The sequence below is a fragment of the Ptychodera flava genome, chromosome 10 (genome assembly GCF_041260155.1).
Source record: "Ptychodera flava strain L36383 chromosome 10, AS_Pfla_20210202, whole genome shotgun sequence".
NCBI lineage: Eukaryota > Metazoa > Hemichordata > Enteropneusta > Ptychoderidae > Ptychodera > Ptychodera flava.
The window spans coordinates 1,088,058-1,113,794 of NC_091937.1; the positions used below are offsets into that span (position 1 = coordinate 1,088,058).

Genomic DNA, 25,737 nt, shown 5'->3' on the forward strand with positions numbered 1-25,737 from the left:
GTTTTTAATATATATCCGGGTTTTTTTCTAAAATCATTAATTATGCAAATGAGCAAAAAGTATGCAAGCCACACCCACCAAAAACTAATCAGTTCTTGCCATTTGCTAACTGAATATATGTACCAGATTTGATTCTGATCTGATAAGCCGTTTTTGAGATATCGGACCAACAGACAGACAGACAGACAGATAGACAGACAGACGGACGGACGGACAGGCAGACAGACAGACATCGCTGCGACATATGCTCACGTGTGTAAACACGTGAACAAAAAATCACCAAAAAATTCAGCAAAAATACAAAATTAAGGAGAACTTCTCACAATATTCATAAAACTGTATAAGGTTCACCTAAGGTACTTGCACACAAATTTTCAAATCAATCAAAACAGCAGTTCTCGAGATATTAATTCTTGACCATTTTCACATTTTGTAAGCTCATTTGCATAATTTTGGCAATGCAGACTTAATTTGAACAAAATCCCATCTATAGCTCAGGATACATCCACACAGCAAATACCAAGCTGAAATGTGCAGCAGTTTGCGTATTTTTGATGTTGATGGACAAGTGTTCTAAGGAAGCCTTTCATTGCAATTCAGAAACAAAACATTGCCTAACAAGGTGAACTGTAAATTAGCAAAGTGCAGTTTGGCAAATCAATCTTTTATTTGATCGCAAAAGAAGGAAACTTGCATGAGATATGATCTAGAGATGCAATGACATAATGCAAAGGAAATAACATTAGAAATACTTTTATGAAGATGAGTCAATGACATGTTCATCGGAATGGAGTACCAAGTAAACAGGTACACAAATACATTGATAACAATAGGTTTGGGCCAAGCCTTGGTAAAGACAGGGTGAAACTACTGATTGGGAATCGGCAACGAGATTATCAAACATTGAATATATGAAGGGAGACCTTAACAAAATAATTTTCAATGACATGACAAGACACTATAGGAATGGTGATATCAAATAAATAAGACTCATTGAGAAGAAAATTTAGGATCTTCAGAATTTCCATTTATTTTTTGCACTGCTTAATAGTTTGTTGCATGTCCGACATTTACATATTGACTTGGGCACATGCAGTGAAAATATACTTGTCAGTGGAAAAAATGACTGTACTTTATTGGAAATACAGCAATTGAACAATCAGAGTTACAATGATTACGGTATTAAACTACTGTTGTTTGCACTTCTGTTTGCTTTATAAGCTTTTAAAAGATCTAACCACAGCTGCTGAATATAACATATCTTACAGTGTCTTTACAGAAACGATGTAAAAGTATTGCTGTATGTACTTTGCACAGGTCAACATTGTGACAGGAACTACCAATTACATCTGATAACAAATTTCAATAACTATGAATTTCCTTACTTCTAAATGAAAATTTCATAACCACACTACTAACCAATGTACTTACATATCTGATCTGTACACCATAATTACAAAAACTTGTACACACAAACTTTAAAATATCATTTATGAAGCAAGTTTTTTGCACCTTTTACAACTAATATAACTTGCTGGAAATATAAAGGTGACATGGAAATATAAAGGTGAAAATAATACAGCTGAAAATATTTGCATATTGTACTTTTGTGTGAGTCAAAATATTGCAAAGTTAAACAGGTGAAGTTAAACAGTATGCCTGTAAGTCTTGTTTTTGTTTGCAGTAATTTATTTATTTTGTCACATTTTACACATGTGGTCATTGGTTGTGATTGCAAGTTATAAAGGTTTCGCTTGATGTCTTTGCAATAGCATAATTCCACTGGAAACTTAATGTTTTCCATATTTGGACATTCTCCTAGTTCCACTGGAATCTGAAGACATATCTGCACTGAAGTAAACATCTGAAAATAACAATACAGAATACAGAAATATTAATAGCTAATGTCACGACACCATGTCAAATAATTCATTCATCATGGTCTGCTACCACTGACAGGTCTGTTCCACAATTACAAACTTGACTACCTTTTATTCTTTGCTGTTTGTTGTAACGCAAAATGCTTGCATTTAGTTATTACCTTCAAATATACTAGTAGATCCTTATTCAATCCATTTCCAAAAGTGTGTTTCCAACTTGTACCTTTCCAAGGCATTTCAAAAACAAGATGGTTATTGTGTTAAACTTGTAGCAAATACAGAGCAAATGATGCCTTCACAATCCTATTATCTGTTTTCATTGCAATTGTAAATCGTTTTGCCTTGTTTGAGATGATTGTAGATAAACGGAGCACTTCTGTCTCCAAAAAGTACATCATGAAGGCTACAGGTCTCACAACAAGAACAAGTGACCTAACAGCCAATAAAGTGCCGCTGTGTTATTAAAAGAATAACTATTTGTGACTTGTGTGTTGATGAGAGAGGTAAAAATATTTTAGCTCATTTTAGGATGGCCTGACCAAAATGGCAAAAATGGCTGCAAAAACACACAATTGAAGATTTCATCATAATTTGAAAATATTACATTAAGGTCATCCCTCTACCAAATATCAAAGTAATCAGACGAGAAGTTTTTGAGAAACAAATTTTTTGACCAAAAATGGCAAAAATTGCCCCAAAAATACAAAATTGCATTTTCATCATAGTTTCAATATATCATATTAAGACAAACCCTAGGAACCTGTATACCAAATATCAAAGCTATCAGAGGAGCAACTTTTGAGATATAATACATTTTTCAATCAAAACTGGCAAAATTGCCCCCAAAATACAAAATTGTAGACTTTATCAAAATTTGGATGTATCACATTCTGATTATCCCTATGAATCTGTATATCAAATATCAAAGCTATCAGACACGTGGTTTTAGTAAAAGAAATTTTCGACTAAAAATTATAAAACATAGGGCCAAAGTCCCTGAAGCTACTATAGACATGGATACAAAATTAAGTATTTCCTAACTGTATGATATTATCTCACTAAGGTCATCCTAGGGACTTGTAAACCAAATATTAAAGCTGTCTGACCAGCGGTTTTGAAAAAACAAGTAACTCAACAGTTGACAGAGCTCTGCTGTGTTATGTAGAGAATAACCTTTTGTGACACATGTATTGATGAAGAAGGTGGATATCTTTGATTAACATTGTAAGTGAGTTCTAGTGAATAAGTTGAGACTGTATATACTCAGAGAAAGCACACTGAAGATACAAATGTTTGAAACTTAAGAAGTTCAAGGTCATCAAAAGCATTATAAGAAATCTGTAACTTTCATTGCACTGTTTACATAGATTGCATAATTGCAATAAATAGCACATGAGGAATCTTACAGCCGAGCTTTACCATAAAACCCTATCACTTTGACCACTCTTTTAATTGACCACTCTATTTTTTTCCTCAAAACGTAATTTTATTTTATCCTTACCAAGTCAACCATAAAAGGATATTAGAACTTTCTCTATCTCTATCTCTATCTCTATTGACTATTTTGAGCAATTTCTTTTAGATAACATACAGGGCACAATAAATGACGGTTCAGAATATGTCAAAGTTGGGATTCAGGAAGTTGCCTTTACATGTTTTAATCCTCCAAGATGGTAAGCATTTCACTATGAACTGTAAAAAAAGTTGATCTTTCTGATAATTCTACACTAAAATCATTTTGGCTTTGATGATTTCCTAATTAATTCAATTATTTAAAATCATATTAATTATTTTTTCTGGGTGAATTGATAGGGTTTATACAGTACAAGAATTACATACAATGTAAGTCAAATTTGATCAAAAATGACAAAAAAAATTCCTTAAAAATACAGATTTGCATATTTCATCACAATTTGAACAAATCCAAGTTTGGTTGTCCCTAGGGACCTGTATACCAAATAACAAAGCTGTCTGACCAGCGGTTATGAAGAAGAAGATTTTTTACCAAAAACGCCTTTTTTGGCATTAATTTGCCTATTTTCAACAATATCAAAAAATTAAAAAAAAACAGTTTCTCAAAATCGAATTTTTCATCTACACAACAAATATCAAATCAGTAAGTACTGCGGTTCTCAAGATATTTGAGTGGACGGACGCCTCACAAACGGACATACATACATACATACATACAGACTGACGACGGACGCCGGACGGATACCCATCCCAATAGCTTCTATAGACTATAGTCTATAGTAGCTAAAAATTATAAACATAGGGCCAAAGTCCCTGAAGCTACTATAGACATGGATACAAAATTAAGTATTTCCTGACTGTATGAAATTATCTCACTTAGGTCATCCTAGGGACTTGTAAACCAAATATTAAAGCTGTCTGACCAGCGGTTTTGAAAGAACAAGCAACTCAACAGTTGACAGAGCTCTGCTGTGTTATGTAGAGAATAACCTTTTGTGACACATGTATTGATGAAGAAGGTGGATATCTGTGATTAACATTGTGAGTTCTGTTGAATAAGTTGAGACTGTACATACTCAGAGAAAGCACACTGAAGAGACAAATGTTTGAAACTTAAGAAGTTCAAGGTCATCAAAAGCATTATAAGGAATCATGTACACTTTCATTGCACTGTTTACACAGATTGCATAATTGCTATAAATAGCACATGAGGAATCTTACAGCCCAGCTTTATCAAAAAACCCTATCACTTTGACCAAATATTAAAGCTGTCTGACCAGCGGTTTTGAAAGAAGAAGCAACTCAACAGTTGACAGAGCTCTGCTGTGTTATGTAGAGAATAACCTTTTGTGACACATGTATTGATGAAGAAGGTGGATATCTGTGATAAACATTGTAAGTTCTTTGAATAAGTTGAGACTGTACATACTCAGAGAAAGCACACTGAAGAGACAAATGTTTGAAACTTAAGAAGTTCAAGGTCATCAAAAGCATTATAAGGAATCATGTAACTTTCATTGCACTGTTTACACAGATTGCATAATTGCTATAAATAGCACATGAGGAATCCTACAGCCCAGCTTTACCATAAAAACCCTATCACTTTGACCAAATATTAAAGCTGTCTGACCAGCGGTTTTGAAAGAAGAAGCAACTCAACAGTTGACAGAGCTCTGCTGTGTTATGTAGAGAATAACCTTTTGTGACACATGTATTGATGAAGAAGGTGGATATCTGTGATTAACATTGTAAGTGAGTTCTGTTGAATAAGTTGAGACTGTACATACTCAGAGAAAGCACACTGAAGAGACAAATGTTTGAAACTTAAGAAGTTCAAGGTCATCAAAAGCATTATAAGGAATCATGTAACTTTCATTACACTGTTTACACAGATTGTATAATTGCTATAAATAGCACATGAGGAATCCTACAGCCCAGCTTAAACATAAAAACCCTATCACTTTGACCACTCTTTTAATTGAACACTCTATTTTTTTCCTCAAAAAGTAATTTATTTATCCTTACCAAGTCAACCATAAATGGAAATTAGAACTTTCTCTATCTCTATCTCTATCTCTATTGACTATTTTGAGCAATTTCTTTTAGATAACATACAGGGCACAATAAATGACGGTTCAAAATATGTCAAAGTTGGGATTCAGGAAAGTTGCCTTTACATGTTTTAATCCTCCAGGATGGTAAGCATTTCACTATGAACTGTCAAAAAAAGTTGAACTTTCTGATAATTCTACACTAAGGCCAGGAAGAAAAAATAAATTGTTCATCGGAATCGCCGCTTCTACTTTGGCATATTGGAATTTTTTTTTTTTTGATCGCGGCAAATTCTTACTTCTGCATTACAAATATTTTTCGTACTGCCGCTGGTGGCGCCCTACACTTTGTCAGGTTTTCGCGAACACGGGATTTTGAATGAGACTTCCGACATGTTAGTTGACCGCCAACACGTTGTTGCAGGGCTCCGGCTACCCGATCGCCAGTTAGCCAAATGCTAAAGAAAGTTAAAAATGGCTACAGATATTCCAGTTTGGCGAACATTGTGGCTAATGAATTTTTACTACCCTGGACTGGCCCTGGTGCCACCTCAACAAAAAACTACAGCTAACAATGAAAAAGTTGTAAGATATTGAAACAGTTTACCCTCCTTCATGCAAAGTTGCAATGTATTGAAACACTTCACTCGCCTTTCTACAAAGTTACGAATTCCCTGGTACGTAAAACAAACATTGTTGCTGTTCCGTCTGCGTACACAGAGGCTTTGCTTTGCCTCCGTGAGTCACGTTCGTCCTTCAGTCTATGAGAAGTTTTACCTACTTAGCTAGAATCAAAATTTGGCCTGCAACTACTCAGTTTGATAGTAAAAACCATAATTTAAAAGGGAAATTTCACAAACGGAGTAATAATACAAAGGAAGAGGAGAAAAACTCAGGTTTTCTGAAAGGTCAAGTCTAGGTCATCTCATCATGTGATGCCATGCATGAAGACCCCTTAAGTGTACAATTATGGTTCAAAAGAGCCACCTAGGGTGGTCCAATAGGTAAAAGGTAATGTTGGTGGCTTCAAATTTAAATGGCATTCAGCTTGACTGTCAGTTTTAAATTAAATTTTATTAAGAGTCATTGCAAAGGAAAATTGTCAACAGTAATTGCAGTAAGCATATCCATTGTCAAATCATCACGTTTGTGAATTGTAATTTTACATGTAAACATTAAAGCAATAATTCATTAAAATTGTTAATTTGGTCTATTTCAAACTGCTATGACTTATACAAGAAATTATGTGATTCTGAATGATTTTAATATTTTTGCAGATTCGACCAGTTTAATGATGTAGAAGTGAACATCACCAGACATTTCTTGATGATATCAAAATATCAAATGAAAATATATCTATGCTAAAATGTTATCATAATCATTAAAACAATGTACACTCTCAAACAGTGAGTAATTTAAATGAACATATATCATTGTTTATTGTTTTGCAAGAGTGTGTTTGGCCAAACCCTTTGGTCTCAAGAAAAATACTCATATTCAAGATGCTATTAAGCCTGCTTGATCACAACTATGACATACAAGTAACACCGGGGCCAATTGTATCTACACTGCCAGTGTGCTACTAAATGCTTTCTTCTGCCATAATTTTTTTATTCTTGTGGCTAAAACATTTTGGTTATGGAAGACTGCATAAATTTGCCGCATGAGAGGCTTGTAGCTTATGACAAGCTATCATACTGTGAACACTAAATGAATGCCGCAGAAATGTTCTGTACCTGTTGTAATATACACTTCACTTTACTACCAGTTTTTTAGAATTCAATTGATACCTTATTTTATTTCTGGTGGTAAAAGTTAACCATCTGAACTGAAAAAGTATTTCTATCCTCGAAATGTCATAAAAACACAGGTCCAAAGTAAAATGAAAAAACTCAGATGGTAGGTCCCCCAGGACAATATTAAAGGACAATACTGAATTGTTGGATTTCAGTGATTTGCTGTACATTTCAGTTTTATTCTGAGAGAATGTTGAAATACTCAGAATATGTTGTGCAAACACTAACTGTGAATGTAATGGCCTATGTTATTGTTGGGAAATATAGTATTGAATTCAGTAACCAGTATCAGTGTTTCTTGTCTGAGATATTTCTGGTAAAAAGGGAAACAATTATCTTGCCTTGTCTGCATCTGTGCAAAAATACCAGAGAACCGCGTTTACCTTCGGCCTAAAAAAAATAAAAAAAAAATTTTCGCTCGCCGCTCCTGGGACTTGGTCCAAAAAATCCGATGAACAAGATTTTTTTTTTCTCTGGCCTAAATTATTTTGGCTTTGATGATTTCCTAATTCAATTATTTAAAATCATATTAATTATTTTTTTTCTGGGTGAATTGATAGGGTTTATACAGTACAAGAATTACATACAATGTAAGTCAAATTTTGACCAAAAATGACAAAAAAATTCCTTAAAAATACACGTTTGCATATTTCATCACAATTTGAACAAATCTAAGTTGGGTTACCCCTAGGGACCTGTACACCAAATAACAAAGCTGTCTGACCAGCGGTTATGAAGAAGAAGATTTTTTACCAAAAACACCTTTTTTGGCATTAATTTGCCTATTTTCAACAATATCAAAAATTTAAAAAAAATAGTTTCTCAAAATCATACTTTTCATCTGCACAACAAATATCAAATCAGTAAGTACTGCGGTTCTCAAGATATTTGAGTGGATGGACGCCTCACAAACGGACATACATACATACATACATACAGACTGACGACTGACGACGGACGGATACCCATCCCAATAGCTTCTATAGACTATAGTCTATGTAGCTAAAAATTGCCTTAAAAATAAAAGTCTGCATGTTTCTGCACAATTTGAACAAATCTGAAATATGTCATCACTAGGGACCTACATCTTCAATATCAAAGTTAAAAAGCTTTCTGACCAGCACTTTTGAAGAAGATTTTGAAAGATTTTTTACAAAAATGACAAAAATTGCCTTAAAAATACAAATTTGCATATTTCATCGCAATTTCAACAATCTAAATAAAATCATCCCTAAGGACCTGTATACCAAATATTAAAGCTGTAAGACCAGCCGTTAAGGAAAAGAAGATTTTTGACAATAGCGAAATTAGCGTCAAAAAAAAAAATTTGCTTATATCATCACAATTTGAATATATCTGATTGAAGTCGTACTTGGGGACCTGTACTCCAAATATGAAAGGAATCGGACTGTTTTGAAGAAGAAGCTTGGAATGTGAAAAGTTGATGGACGCCGTATAAGAGAACGTGCAGCACTTGACATATTCTTTGATGTTGTGTATCAGAGTAAAAAAACTTGTATATTACTGTCAAGAAATATGTTGTGCCGAACACTGACAAACTTAAATGACAAGGACTGTAATACTCAGCTACAGAATGCAGAGTCCAAATGCACATTGCATTAATTGTGTCCATCACAAGCCCATCAATTGACAAGGCTTGAGGACTTACTTGATGAAAACTGGCTCGTATCTAAAAATGTTTAGATGGATCACTTTGTCAAAAATCATTTAGAAATTAATCATTGACCACAGAAAGTTTGAAAAATGTTAACAAATTCTTCACTCTGTTGGATTGCTGGTTTATCTTTAAATTATAATGTTCCACAACGTGTGTTGTCCTTTTAATATTCCAAAATGAAAAATATGGCAGGTCTTTGATACAGGCAGAAGTCTGGACAGATAATTCCTACCTGTTATATTGAATCATACAATAAAATAGATACCGGTAGATTCAGATATACCAGTATAATATATTGTCATGTGGAAATTGTGTTTCATTGATATAGAGATACAAAGTGCACACAGCTCTTGTGTAAGGCTGTTTATGGAAATAAATTACTCTGTCTGTAACTGTCACATAGTATTGTATTTAGAACAATTTCTACAGATAGCAGATTGAGAAAAGATAAACACATTGTGAACACTAGAGCTCCTCCTTAACAATATACATACAAACATTCCATTACAATTCAATATTCAATTACATGCAAGAGTAAAAGCTTTATAAATTGTTAAGATGCTTTAAGATGCTCCATGGTATTGTGAATTTGTTTGTTTTTACACAAAAGATTTTCTTTGCCAAAACAAGGAAAATTATTTTTAATTTCAAAGTAATACTTGGTCATATATAAAAATTTGTTGCCATCCTGATAAAAAGATTTGCTTTTGGACCCATTTCCTCCCGGCAATCCCTGCCAAATAGCAAAGATTCACATTTACTGTGTGAGTATGTGGATTCTTAGATTATCACTATATGCCTACCATTTTATATGGTAACAGCTCAATGCACTTTGCTGAAAAAGCTTTATGCTATCAGGGCTTATTTTTTGAAAATGGCAGGAGAGCTAAAATTCACTCTCCTGAAGCTATCCAGGTGAGTGGTAGGCGAGTGATTTAACAGCTCCCCTAAAAGTAGTCAGGCGAGTGAAAAAAAAAATTGTGTCATCTCTTGTGATTTGAATATGGCACTGCTGACTAAAGGAGAGTGATTGAACAGGTCCCCTGAAAACAGTATGGAGAGTGCATGAATAAAATTTATTACTAAAACGATGTGCACTAGCCGTCTTTCTTATTGTTATGTAATAGAGAAGGGAGAAAAAACGGGTTATGTATTTTGATAGATGGAACAGGATAAGCAGTGTTCTCCCACCCAAATGTTCATAGCATATTGGCTAACTTTCAACATTTTTCGAACAATAAATATGCAAAAATGTGGCCTCTGTTGCATTCACGGACTAATAGATGAATTTATACTTTTTAAAAGGACATGTAACCTTTTCATGATTTTTTCATAAAATACAAGCCTTTAAATATACTAAGACTTATGGAATGCACATTAGATACATTGGCATTGAGACAAAATCTACCAAGACAACAGTGCTGCCATTAAACATGTTTGGTTTGAACATGGAGGTATTTTTTTACCTCCATAGTTTGAACTACGCCGAGTACGCGTACACTGAGAACTAGATTTTACACTGAATCGTGCTACCAGCACTCCACAGTCAAGTTATGTTTCATTTGTTTACGTTTGCGGCCCGCTGAAACATCCTGCATGCTCGTTGGTCTTCAACCAAAGTTAATTTGGCCGATTGTTACCGCGATATATCGAAGTGATCACCAGTTTACATTCCATAAAACAAAACGAATTTATCATAACAGCCACGTCGAGGTACACGATCCCCGGTGTGTTCACTCGAAGGCGAAGAGGGCCGAGGGCTGCAATAGGTACCATTTTACGACAGTCACACAGAACTCCTATGCTGTGCGCCAAAATGTCGCAAAAATTTACGTCATTTTTTAAGTTTTACGGTGGAATGAACTCATGATCGTTTCGCGATCGTTTTTGAGAATTATCGGTATCTGTCCAACTTTTCAGAGTCAATTTAATTATTTTCAAAGGACCAAGAGACCTAGCAGTCGCTCAGGCTAAACTGTTTAATCAGAGATTATGCATTTGTTTCCGCGAGTTGCGACGTGTAGTGCCATTCATCATCGTATACATTTTCTCCACGTTCGATCTCGATAGCGTAAGCAATATGATCCTCGTTTGTCACGCATATTTTTCCAATGAAATCTTGCTGCGGCAGGATAACCGTTTATGTTTTGAACACTACGAAAGAATATAGCAGCCAAGAAAACGGAGTTGGTTTGAAATTGTAAGAATGAAGGGCTGTACTTTGTACATTTGTATACGTGTAAATTCCAAACCGTAGTAGTGATTGAAGTGTACAGGCCCGATGCCGATACACTATCACTAGATGAGTGCTATTGTAATACTGTATCACATTGTTGCACCTTGCCGAGAACGTAATTCATACTGAAGTGAAGTGAACTGAATATTGAAAGCATAGTTTTATTCGCTACACTGTGCCTCGCGCGTCGATCAGAGGAGATTAGAGTATGTTACATTTTGGATACAACGTGTGCCTTTGGTCTCAAAAACTTGAATCCCAGCCGTGGCGCGAGCGACTAATCGCTCTCGCGGAATTTGATTTGCGCGAGTGGTAGGCGAGCGGAGTGATCGCTCGCCTCAAAACATAAGGTCTGCGATACGCTGCGCCAATGTCCTCGTGCATCCTTTGCGGTATTTTCGTAATAAACTCATAGTACAGTACCGAGCTGTCGAAGGCCAACAGGGTACACTGCTGGCGTTGCTTGAAGATGTCAACTCAACAGTGCGTTTTGGTTTCAGTCCTAGCAGTACTTCGAATTGACTCCAAAATAATGTTGTAAAACACTGCTGTTTAAGACTGTTGCCTCGAAACGTTCATATTAGAGCCTGTGTGTCACAGTCACGACTGTACTGTGGACGAGATGTACAGTGCGGTCAGTTTCGTTCCACCGGTCATGATCCATCACGCCGTGCTTCGTGTATATTATATTGAAGGCGATCACGGGCATGGAAATCGTTCAGCAGACCTTGGATGAGTCACCATAACATTACTTTGATCAAAAAGAATAAGTATACTGACGAAGTTAGGGTTCTGCTTCTTTCAGACGGCGGCATTTCATTGGGCGATATTGTTGAGTTCCAGTGATGCCGAACACTACCGTGTTGAGAGAGTTCATGACATAGTGTAGGTATGGAGGTGAAACATGCTTAGGTTACTACCTTCGTTGCAGATTTTTGCGAAAAATAGAAGACGGAGGCGGGCTTTGCACACTGTGCGGACAGCAGGCGGCAAAGTGCCGTCACAGCAATGACTGTAGTGGCTTACGAGGAAGCCCACACACAGCCTCACTTGGAGGCAGGGGAGGAAGGCCAGTTGTAAAATTCTTGGTTTTAGTTTTTAGAATTGATTGTCTCGTGAACCAGGTAGATCAACGTTTTTTGTATTCAATAAAAAAAATTAAAAATCTGACATTTTTTGTAAAGAATGCGCATGAGATAATTTAGGATACTTTTACAAGACCTTTATTCATCTCATATTGCATACAACTTGTGGAAAGAAAACCAATTTAGGTTGGGTGCCGGCAGTTGTTATCAAGACCGGAATTACTGGGCAGCGGGTTTGTGACCTGAACGCCTGCATCAGAGGAAAATCGCACAGAAAATACTGGACGCTTTGCTGTTTAGGAGAGGTGCCTGGAAGGATGGCATGTAAATTGAACGCAAGTCACGTCTCGTGCGAGTGGAAGGGCTGTTTTCACAAATACATGTATAAAGGTGTGTTGCAGCTCGTACGGTCTGTGTACCCAAATCCTCAAAATCGTTCTTACATGGGCCACCATTGGCAGTAAGTAGTGAGTGTCTTTGATACAAACCAAACGGTCCTTCTCAGGGCTGCCACATCTCCCAAAAAAAGAGAACTGCCGTAAACTTGCTTTTGGGCCTAAGTACCTCATGTGCATTGTCACAAGCAAAATCTAATAAAAATATTTAAAAAAACTTTCGTATATAAAATGTGGCGGTATGCATTCGCCTGTTTTCAGGTTTGTATGAATTGAATATTGTTTATTTGAGGTTTTGTTGCATTGTGTATATCATAGGTGATCCGGTGTACACAGCAAATGTTTGATCATTAGCACCTTCTGCGTGTCACTTTGTGATTGACAGCAGTTTGAAATGGTCAACGGCTATGTTGTTGACGCCACTGACTGTGTACAGAAACAAACTTTTCATCAATAACTCACTTGAAACAGCAAAATACCAGTAGACAGTATTTCGCTCACAACGCTTTGTCTAAAGTATTCATGAAAGGTACTATGGTGGCACAGAGCTATATTTATCTGCGTGGAAAAGATTTATGCCAGTTTTCTGGAGCAGTTGCTCCCGTTGCTTCAATGTGTCAGTCATTTGAAACAATGAACCCACTGAAGTTAAGCTGCCTTTCATACCAAAAGAATGGCTTTAAGACTTTATAAATGAGTGGTCCAATAAAATACTTTTACCCAACAAAAAAGATCAAGGTCTGCACAGGTTGTACATAACAGGGTTCTCCCTAGGAATTTTTGATAATGTAGCAGCTAATTTGCATAAAAGTTACATAAGTGGGTTTTCAAATATTTGCATAAAATTTGCATAAGTTTGTATTCACCAATGTGACAAAACAGGGTACTTCTGGAGTGGAGTCCCTCCTCCACTGATTTTTTCAAAATATAGTACATCCTAACGAAGTTGCATAAGCTTCTACTCTTGTCTATCTCAAAAATAAGAAAGGTTCGGAGAGTATAATGTACTGTTACAGTTGGTAAAACTGCTTCTCAGATCAAAGAAACTATTAAAAGATGTAAAACAATGAGACATTGAAGTTCCCATTACAACATCACTCGTGTGCCATGTTTTTTCAGAACATTTATCAGGGTTCTTTACATCTGCGCACCCCCTGTACCAAAATAGAACAGTCCCACTGATGTCACATCCGCTATTGTGTACATTCACGCACGCCATGTTAGCTTTCATTCTCTTCATATACATTTTCATTTATTTAAAGCAATTAAACCTTCATCTGTGAAGAGTTTTTACTGGTGGCTCTAACAATTTTCATTGCAAATTTGCTGTTTTCACAAAGTACTGGCCGTTTGATCTTGGAAAATTGAGTTGCGTTTACGTGCAGCCAACGCATGCCTGTGCTTTGACAGGCAGTTCACACTAAGCTATGCTATGCTGTTGATCGGCAGCATACATGACGTCTTCCTTCAACGTTTACTGTTTATTTCAAGATGTAAGTCGAGTGGAAATATACGAAATTGTAACTTCTGTATCTAGGGATTGTGTAATCCGTATGATTTGAAATGTTGATATAAAATATTTCGTCGGAAATCATTGCTGACTTTTGCTGTCTTTTGGCTATAGTTGTATATCAATTTTTTCTGTCGGGAGTTAAAAGCTGCCGTTACTGTCAAGGATGGGACGTATGAAATTGTTCTGTTGTTATCACTGTTCATACAAATGAAAGGAGTTATAACTGGTGACGTTGTAAGACAAAGAAGCTACAAATAATCGATCTTGCTTTCATCTGATCAATTATCGTACAGAAGTTGCCAGTGCCACTGTTAACATTTTGCCGCTGAACCTCATAGCGTCATGGGTAACAATGATTGCGTCGCGGTGAGATCAAAAGTGTCACGGGCTTGAACGATAGCATCGCGGGCCGCGACGCTGTTTTGGACTGCGGAGAACCCTGCATAACACTGGTCATATCATGGATCAATATTACTTCATTTTCAGCATGCAGTATGGTATGTCTCGATAGGAGAAAATCTCCTTTTTCATGCCAAAAAGTGCACCTTGACTTACCAGCTCCTTTGCCAATCTTATCAACTCTTTGCATTGCTTCTTCTACTTCAGGCAAATCAGGCCAGGCAGCTTGGTCATCCAACCAAAATTTCAATACATGCATACAACACAGTCTACTTCTCTCTTCAGCCTCCATATGTTTGTACATTTCTTCAATTTTTTCAATGTCATCTTCTGGAAAGAAAAGTGCCACTGCAAGCCTTTTCCACCGAGTTCCAGCACCAACCCTTTCTGAGTATTTCACAAACTGTACATTCAGTAGGAATTCCTTGATGTAGGGAAAGAAAGAACACAAAGACCAAATGCTTATAAATTTGCCGCTAAAAGAAATGGCTTCGCCGGTACCGGGTGAGTACCGAGTACGGACGCCATCATTCTTCAGTTGATCGAAGGAGCGTTTCGTGCAAAAAAATACAAGACAGCAACAAAAGTACCATCACTGTCAAGTTCATATTCACAAGACATCATCAAATACACGCTGAAAAATGTAAAACGTCAAAATTTGCACCAGACTGAGAAACAAGATGGCATCGGTTTGATTTTTCAAAGTCCTTGGAAAACAATGCTATCTTGTTATATGCGCATGCGCGTATTAAGGGAGATCCATTTGATTTCTGAGGGGGGTATGGAGGAAGTGGGTATGGGAGCAATTCTATTTCCGAGTCAGAGTGACAGCAATTTTTTATTTCTACTGTCAGACCTGCATCATTTTTTTTTTCAAATGGAGTAGCAGTGCAATTTTTCATATTTAACCCAGAGTTTCACATATCACAGGATGGTCCCATGTATTCATTTTACATTGCAACAAATTAAAACACCAGATATGAACTGAAAATGCTCACGTGTTTCATTATATATTGCAGTTATGTGTAAATTTTAACCTTTGCCACATGTTTTCAACTTCATTGAAAATATTATGATCAACGTAATGAACAATAATCACCACCGATTAGGTCATGAAGTATACAAATATGTAATTAGCTTTTACTGCTGTCATTGTATCACCACTTTATATAGCAAGTGTAATTACCGTTGGCCAAGTCCTTAAAGCCATATATGCCGAGCTGTGAAAGCTCATTAGGCATGCAAATTATAAATTAGCTGACATGAAAATGTGAAATGACTTTTGATATTGTTTTAACCTGGTATAATCATCAATGTACATAGCATGTTTTGCCATCTTTGATCAAGTAAATCCAGTATATATCCCTAATAAGCAAAGGTCATTAAATATGTAAATTAGAAATTGGCTTAAGTAAAAATGCTTAATGATTTTCAACAATGTTGTTTCATGGTATCTGCAGTATATGTAGCAAGTTTTGCTTCCTCAGTAGAACTGATATGCCTGCCGGTACTGGTGATTATCGCCTATGGAGGCCATCATTCTTTAGTCGATCAAAGGCGCCTTTTGTATAAAAAAATACACGACAGCCGCAAAAGTGCATCACTGTCAACTTCATAACTATAGAACATATTGAAATACACAGTGAAACGTTTATAACGTAAAAAATGTGACCAGACCGAGAAACAAGATGGCGTCCGTATCGATTCTTCAACTCAGATTTTGTCCTACAGTTGTGCACATTTGCAGACAGTAGCTTTAGCAAAAGTGAGTAAAAAATCAAGTAAATATAACACAAAAATGGATAAAAGTATTATTTAAAAATAATACAAGGCATGTATCACCAAACTTTGAACATTTCTGATGGCATTTCAACCCATGCAAAACATCAAAATGATCAAATTGGTGGTTTTGAGGAAAAATTGAAAATAGTGGTTTTCATAAAAAAGCTAAAAAAGTGACTTTAGAATGATTCAATCAAAAAAAACAAACACCGTTTGAGATACATGCCCAAGTGGCCATCTGACCAAATTTCAGAAAAAGTTACTGAAGCGTTTCTGATATACCTGCGTCCACGGCATATGGCCCACTTTATTGGGCATATTGGGCCGCATCATCACTTTGGGCCCACAGGGCCCAAAGGACTAAAAATTTACAACCAGATCAGCAGATGTGTATACATACTTACCTTACACTTGTGAAGTATGAGGTCAGCCAACTCCTGATTCTTTCTATCAATTGCAATATCATATGCAGTCTTGCGCTAATAATAAAACAATGACACAACTGAGATATAATGCAATGCCTATCATCTCCATGCAAGTACTGGTATATCCCGATGATGGAAACAGATCGCAAAGAACAAAATAGCTAAAACTGGTAGTTAACATGAAATAGGTCAAATATGACACATTATATTACCATGCCCTGTCTGTGGTCGAGCTGAACCACGTGACTGACCACAAATACACAGTAATGGTCTGTTTACATGCTCATGAATATGAATAATAAGATTAACAACTCACAGTATCGTAAGTTTGCAGCTCAAACATAAATCATAATCAATAACAAAATAAAATGGAGCACTTGTGGGCCAAGTTGAGATACTTTTTTCTGAAAATATCTCCGGATTTGCCAATTTTTTACAGGGTACGTGACAGTGCATCGCGTATTGCTCAGTTCTGGGGCTCAGTTGTCGTTCGCTCTGGAAATTTTTGCAAATTTTGACGGTTTTCTACGGTTCGTTGATAATATAATGGAAATAACAGACTCCGCTCTGACCATTAACATTTATTTATGGGCCTGGGCTCGAGGAAAGCCAAATTAACGGGCGAGGCTTGTTAATTTTTGGCTTTCCTCTCGCACTTGCCCATAAATAAACGTTAATGGTCAGCACGTCATCCGTTATTTCTATAATACAATGTTACCTACCTCAGAGTCAACACTATAGACGTATGCACCATGTTCTAAAAGTAAGGCAACGATTGTTTTGTGACCACAAAATGTTGCACAATGTAAAGGTGTACAGTTATGCCAATAATTGTTGAAAATTGACCCACACAACTTGTCAACTTTCTGTAAACAAAAACAAACAAGAAAGGTGACTTGAGGTGGAGCTGCATGTAGTTTTTTTCAAAGCAATATTTCTCATCAAAGATGGCAAGGAAACCCCCTCATACTGTATATTTTCAAAAAGCTGAGACTCTATAGTTTAGTATACAGTAGTTTACTCAAAGGATGAAGTCGGTGCATATTTGGGGTAAAAAACCTCAATTTTGGTATTAATGATACAAATTAATTTAAGTCAAAAACTTGAAGCTATTTTCTGAAATGTAGTATTTCACTTGAAAGAACAGTATATGTAGAAAAATTACTGTCAAGGACAGTGTGCTCACATTTGGTTTGAATTGATCTATTCAAGAAATATTTACACCAGAAAAACATGAATTACAAGTAAAAAAGGTCTGAAACTTTAGATACTGGGGGTAAACTTTAGGAACACGCATAGCAGAGGAATGTTTCAACACAGTCCCTCTTAGATTGAGCAGGTTTGCCAATATGTACTGCCACCACTCCCACACATAGAAGGTACACAGCATACAAATGAGATCATGCCTGATAGAACCTCTTACTTAGATGTGTAGGCTGTTTCAGTTAATACCACCACCCTAAGACATTTCCAGGATTTTCACTTTTTCTTACCTCATTTGCTTATTTTTGACACTGACATGTTCATTTGAACAAATTCACATGTAAACCCCTGGGTCTACCTGCACACCAAATTCTAAGATGGTAGGTGTGGTGGTTTTAGAGTTTTGATGTGGACGGACATACATCCGCACATACATACATACAGACACAGTGTTCTCCCCAGGCTGTTTAACAGAATCAGCCCTTATTTTTTTCGCCCGATTCTTTATTTTTCATGCCGATCCTGTTTCATGTCCGCTGATACTCTTTAAATGTGGCTGAAGACCTATTGTTTCTCGGCGGCGACTTTTTCACTTTTATTACAGCGAGCTTATCAAGTGTGAAACGGTTCTAATGTGGCGATAACACGACGTGCCAGATGATTAAAAAAAAGGTTTATTCCATTGCCAAAATGTCTGAAATGGTTAGACAGTTCTCCTTTCATGTCTATGCTTTCGGTGTTTTACACAAAATGAGGCAGGGTAATTGGGCGCAAAGCACCCAAAGTCGCGCTTGTCTGCGAGGAGAATAAATGGGCCGGCCTTATTGCAAATGAACATCGGCTAAGACGGATGAAACTTAAATTCAAAAAGCATGAAATGTGTTACGCTGCCGATCGTACAGACAATGGCTATTTTATACAACGGACATGGAGCTCAGTGCTGCATCTTTGCCAGCGGGCACTCAAAGCATGATCTATACAATAGGCAACCGGTTGAAGTGGCGGAAATCGTACGATTGGCTGAGACAAACTAACATCAGTTGCAAAAATGTATGGTACTGCCGCCACATGTTCGTGTCCGAGTTAGCAATTTCGAGATCTGTGTACGTCAACATGACGTTGAAGCCATGTGTGTTACCTCGTGTAACTTGCATGGATTCGTTCAATTGACTTTGAGAAACAATTGCACTTGATCACCCATGACCCGTTTTACAATATTCAAGGGACCGTGAAATGAAATAAAAGGAACTATATGAGCTAAAATAATCATTCGTGTGATCATCTGAATACAGCAGCTATGTACATACGGTTAGGGTATACACTATACAGTATAGGTTCAAAGGTCGTCACTGTGTTCAAGTGTGCTCCACACAATGCATGGCAGCTGACGCCGCACAGTTGTCGAGGTTTTGTACGTTTGTCAAAGTAGAAGTCGATGCAATTTCAAATCTTGTTCTTGAAAATACCCGGTATCAATATTTTCGGGCTTCTCTTTATTATGAATTGAGTTTTAAAGTCAACATATTTCTCTGCAGGCATGCTCTGCTGACTCCGAATTGTAAGTGTAATATTCAGTCCTGTCCTGTATGAACTTGTCCATGTAACTGTTTTGCCATGGACGTTTAAAAAAGATGTCCATGGTTTTAGCAATCTGGCTACAGACAAACATTGTAGCAACAGAGGATCACATAAAATGTCTGATTTTGAATGTTATTCTAAATAGAACTGGAAGACTTTGAATGAAAATATGGATGTAATATATGAAGTGCTTAAAGTGCATAAAAGATTTTACTTTATCCTTTTATTGTGGGATTTTTTTCTGATGCTATGGATTGACGTGTGTATTACATAATTAACATAAACTTTACATAGTTATTGTTATGCAAATTAGCCAACCCTGTTTCAAAAATTTCTGGGGAGAACACTAAGACATAAAGATGTCACCGACTCAACCATATAAGCTCTTTTTGGTATTTATACATATACCAAATATGAGCTAAAAAATGGCTATTTTATTTTGCATTATCTATCTTAATTCTAAAATGGCATGGGTTGAAAGAAGTGATTACAACCATAATTAAAGCTGCAAGCAGCCTTGCGGGGCCCAGTTGATCAGCTGTAGATGTGCAGACAAGTCATGGTGTTTGCATGTTGCAAGGTCTAAAATATGCTGAATTGGGTCAAAGATGAATGAAATTATAGTCGAATGGCCTGTGTTCAGGAGAAGAAGATTTTTAAAGAGTAAATCACGATTTTCACAAAATCCAATATGGCGGCCAAACCATGGAACCGATCAAAACAACTTGAAAGAGATCACACTTAAGATGTTACATGTCAAATTTCAGTCGAATCCGTGTTTTGGTTCTGGAGAAGAAGATTTTTAAAGATTAAATCACGATTTTCGCGAAATCCAATATGGCAGCCAAGGTCACGTGATCGCTAATTATTTTATTGTTTAACTTTAAAGGGCAAAGTGCAAGCATGCCACACACCAAATTTGGAGATGATTTGCCCTATGTTTTTTTTGCTCACGTGCATATGTCGCAGCGATGTCTGTCTGTCTGTCTGTCTGTCTGTCTGTCTGTGTGCCCAATATCTCAAAAACGGCTCATCAGATCAGAATCAAATCTAGTACATAGATTCAGTTTGCAAATGGCAAGAACTGATTAGTTTTTGGTGGGTGTGGCTTGCTTACTTTTTGCTCATTTGCATAATTAATGATTTTAGAAAAAACGGCTATACATTGAGAACGACTGCACACAATTTGATGAGATTTGCTACAAATGTTGATCACATCAAGATATATCAGCTGTGCAAGTTATTAAGGGGTGACGTGAAAGATAATTACTAATTTGCATATTTGATGAAATTTCCTAATTAGGCATATATATCTAAATTTACTCGATCAAAATTGACGACACTTGGTATGCATATTGAGGATACTATGATTTAACATTACTGAAAGTCAATAAGCATTTTTTATGTCATCCAAATCCTAATTTGCATATTTAATGACCTTTTGAAATTGAGGATATATATTTGAAGTTACATGACCAAAATTGATGAAACTTGCTATGTACATTAAAGATACTATGATAGAACATTATTAAATGTCATTAAGCATTTTTACTTCAGCCAATTCCTAATTTGCATATTTTATGAACTTTCCTAATTAGGGGTATTTATCTGAATTGACGAGACCACAGTTGACGAAACTGGCTACGTACATTAAAGATACTATGATAGAACATTATTGAAAGTCATTAAGCATTTGAACATTAGCCAATTCCTTATTTGCATATTTAATGAACTTTCGTAATTTGGGATATTTATCTGTATTGACTAGACCAAAGTTGACGAAACTTGCTATGTACATAAATATACTATGATACGACGTTACTGAAAGTCATGAAGCATTTTTACTTCATCCAGCTCCTAATTTGCATATTTAATGAATTTTTGAAATTAGGGATATATATTTGAATTTACATGACCAAAATTGATAAAACTTGCTATGTATATGAAAGATACTATTATGTAGGCTAACATTATTGAAAGGCATTAAGCATTTTTGCTTCAGCCAATTCCTAATTTGTGTATTTAATGAACTTTCCTAATTAGGGATATATTCTTGGATTTATTTGATCAAAGTTGGCATAACATGCTATGTACATTGATGATTATACCAGGTTATACCAATATTGGAAGTCATTTCGCACTTAAGGTGGTTGGAAAGGCTATTTTTGCACCAATTCTTTTCTCAGAGTTAATGTCAAGTTTCAAGTGTTAGAATCAAGATATTTAGTTCAAATTTTCAGGATAACTCCCTTAGTTAATATTTTCTCCAAAGAATATAAAAATTGTATATTTGCAGCCATAATTTTGAAATATGACACCAGTAAATATAAAAATTTAATTTTTCATATTTTTTTTACATATTTGAATTTAATAATAATTGGATAGTATTAATATTACCAAATTAGTTATAAATATGTTGATACTATTTATTGTAAGATTTGTACGGCAGGATTTGTAAATAAAATTTGTTTTTATGATTTTACATGGGTTTATATATCAAAAAATTATTAAAAATTCTTTCAAATTTCAAAATGTGATTTTTCAAAAAGTACTTCATATACAGGAAAATTGTGCCATATAAATCTTGTCTGTAACCTTGTTAATAGGCTGTAAAAATTCCATGTCCATATCCCATTTCAAAGTTGGATAAAATTGGTATACAATTATGTAGGAAAACTGTTATTCTGTCAAAAATGTTGAAAACAAGCCATATTTGCACCCCTCTTTTGAAATCACAGAGCAGTTTTTTAGGTTAATCTCACTTTTGACACCTCTTTGACACTCAAAGAATCTAAAAATGCATTAACAATAGCAGTCACTCACTCTGAATGCCACACCGCACCGCCTTGTCAAACTTTCCTGAAAAACAGCAAATGATGACTTTCCCTTTTCAAACATTTTATTAAAAGCTAGGGGACCTCTACCATAGTTAATACACTAAGGACTCCCCAACTTCTTCTTATTTGGTCAGTTTTTCAAAAGTTTCAACAGGCTATAAGTCTACAATGCCTTTGTGCCCAAATGTCTAGTTTTTTTTATTCCACAGAGAATGTTGACTACTTTTATATTGTAATATTTTTTTGAAGTTTATAACTGACGCTCTAGCCTTTCCAACCACCTTAAGTTTTCGTGTCAGCTAATTTATAGTTTGCATATCTAATGAGCTTTCAAAGTTTGGAATATATAGTTTGAAGGACTTGACCAAAGGCATGCAATTACACTTGCTATATAAAGTGGTGATACAACAGTCAGAGAAATTAACTATTTCTATTTCAGCTAATTGCGTATTTGAATACTTAATGACCTATAAAGTTAATCTGTGGTGAATATTGTTCATTATGTTGATCATAATACTTTCAATGAAGTTGCAAACATGTGGCAAAGGTTCAAATTTACACATAACTTCAATATATAATGAAATACATGAGCATTTACAGTTCATATCTGGTGAGTAGTTGTGATTTAGAGATTTTCATGAAATCCAATATGGCCGCCAGGTCACGTGACTAATTAAACATAGGGCCAAAGTCCCTGAAGCTACTATAGACATGGATAAAAAATTAAGTATTTCCTAACTGAATGAAATTATCTCACTAAGGTCATCCTAGGGACTGTAAACCAAATATTAAAGCTGTCTGACCAGCGGTTTTGAAAAAACAAGCGACTCAACAGTTGACAGAGCTCTGCTGTGTTATGTAGAGAATAACTTTTTGTGACACATGTATTGATGAAAAAGGTGGATATATCTGATAGCTCATTTCAGGATGGCCTGACCAAAAATGGCAAAATTAGCTTCAAAAATACAAAATTGATGATTTCATCATAATTTCAATATATTACACTAAGATAAAGCCTAGGAACCTGTATACCAAATACCACAGCTATCAGATGAGTAACTTTTGAGAAACAAACATTTTGACCAAAAATGGCAAAAATTGACCCAAAAATACAAAAATTGAAGATTTCATCAAATTTCAATATATCACACTAACACAACCCCAAGGAACCTGTATACCAAATATCAAAGGTATCAGACAAGTAGTTTTTGAGAAAGACATTTTTTGACCAAAAATGGCAAAAATTGCACCAAAAATACGAAATTGCAGATTTTGTCATATATTTAATATATCATATTTAGTTCATCTGTAGGAACCTGTATACCAAATATCAAAGCTGTCAGACAAGCGCTTTTGATGAAATAAAGTTTTGACCAAAAATGACAAAAAAATTCCTTAAAAATACAGATTTGCATATTTCATCACAATTTGAACAAATCTAAGTTTGGTTATCCCTAGGGACCTGTATACCAAATAACAAAGCTGTCTGACCAGCGGTTATGAAGAAGAAGATTTTTTACCAAAAACGCCTTTTTTGGCACTAATTTGCATATTTTCAACAATATCAAAAATTAAAAAAAATAGTGACAACATCACTGTTCGCTCCCATATAGTTATCAAAACAAGTCAACAATTGTATGAAACATGGACATACATATACAGACAGACTGACATACACAGACTGGCACAGAGTGATGACATTGACCCCAAGTGTGCCTTGGCCCATGGAGAGTGATAAAGATATAACAAACAGCTGAATGTAATGATAAAATAGTTAAGTATAGGCCTATACAGGCACTGAGAGTGAATATGTTACAGCAATTTGATTAGTTTCTTTTCCTTTTCTACTTCTGTGATAATATTTAAGACAATCAATTTGCAAGGCAGTTTATGTATTGACAAATATGTTATCTTTTACAAGCACACAGTAAACTGTTCTTGATTTTTCATTTACAATATTTGACATAGACTGAAATACATAACATGCAACCAATGTTTACACTTTGCCCATACACCAGATACATGGAGAAATTTCAACATACAATCATCAACTCAGAAACCCTACAGGAGAAAGTAAACATTGTTTTCTTCCAGAAAAGCTGGTACATCCACATCTGGAACAACTTACAAACTTAACCAATTACACAAGGATGATGACACAAGAGATAAAGTTAAACTGTGGTGAACTTGACTATTCCTTTCAAATCCTTACCTAACTTGACATCTTAAACTAAAATACACTGCATGGTTAATTGTGCACAAAAGTACATCGGGGTGGACCATTTGATAAGGGATGGTGTCTGGAAGATCGATGAGGTACATTACAGTATCTTTTTTATCCGATCCATTGTACATTCTTTTTTCCCCACTCTCCCACCTTTTCTTTTTGTCAAACCTTCTCTGGCTGAATTTTTTATTGGCATTTGTTTGGAATTTTTTCAAAATCTGCCAGGATTTTTTTACCACATTTCAACACTAAATACAGTTTACCATATCAAATGCTTACTAAATCACCACATTATATACTCTTAGTTCCAGTAGGTATAAAATTACCAAAAAAAATCTTAAAAATACAAAATGAAAGATATCCCAGTAAAACTGAAAGTTTTGCAAAGTTGCCCCAAAAATTCAAAATTCCGGATTTCAACTTAATTTCAATATATCTTATTAACAAAAACCCTAAGGACCGGTTTACTAAATATCAAAGCAATCAGACTGGTAAATTTTGAGAAACAAATTTTTTGACCAAAAATGAGAAAATTGCCCCCCAAAATACAAAATTGCAGATTTCATCCTAATTTTAAATATATCTAATTAACATAAATCCTAGGAACCTGTACACTAGATATCAAAGCTACCAGATCAGAAGTTTTAGGAGAAAAATTTTTGACCAAAAAAGGCAAAAATTGCCCCAAAAATAAAAAAAAAATTGCCAGTTTCAACATACCTTCAATACATTATATTGAGATTAATCTTAGATACCTGCATACCAAATACATGTATCAAAGCTATCAAATCAGCAGTTTTTGGATTAAAAAGTTTTTTATCAAAATTTGGGAAAATTGCCCCAACATTACAAATATGACAATATCAATACAATTGTACAAGCATGACTGAGGTCATTCTGAGGAACATGAATATTAAGTTTCATAGCAATCAGACGAGCGATTTCAGAGAACAAGATTTTTTGACTAAAGTGGAAAAAATACCCTAAAATACAAACATGCAAATTTCATCCCAATTTTTGCACACATAATTTAGAATACCTAAAGAAATCTGCATACCAAGTTTCAACCAAATCTGACCAATGCTTACTGAGTTTTAGCCATTTGCAGGATTTTTCCTTTTTTCCCTCTCATTTGCATATTTTTGGCACTGACATGTTCATTTGAACAAATTCACATCT

At 35.4% G+C, this 25,737-nt stretch overlaps 1 protein-coding gene across 4 annotated transcripts in view; it reads right to left on the reverse strand.

The window, feature by feature from the left end:
* Nucleotides 1–1,005: 1,005 nt before the first annotated feature.
* The window catches only part of LOC139141705 (ankyrin repeat domain-containing protein 65-like), a 59,575-nt gene continuing 34,843 nt past the window's right edge, over nt 1,006–25,737 (reverse strand). For all 4 annotated transcript variants that reach the window (XM_070711305.1, XM_070711306.1, XM_070711307.1 and 1 more), the window contains 4 exons: nt 17,436–17,579; nt 16,693–16,767; nt 14,663–14,930; nt 1,006–1,864 (listed from right to left, as the gene is read on the reverse strand). In XM_070711305.1, the coding sequence (XP_070567406.1) occupies nt 1,791–1,864; nt 14,663–14,930; nt 16,693–16,767; nt 17,436–17,579 (561 nt within the window). In that variant the 3' untranslated portion in view covers nt 1,006–1,790. The remainder of the gene's footprint in view (nt 1,865–14,662; nt 14,931–16,692; nt 16,768–17,435; nt 17,580–25,737) is intronic.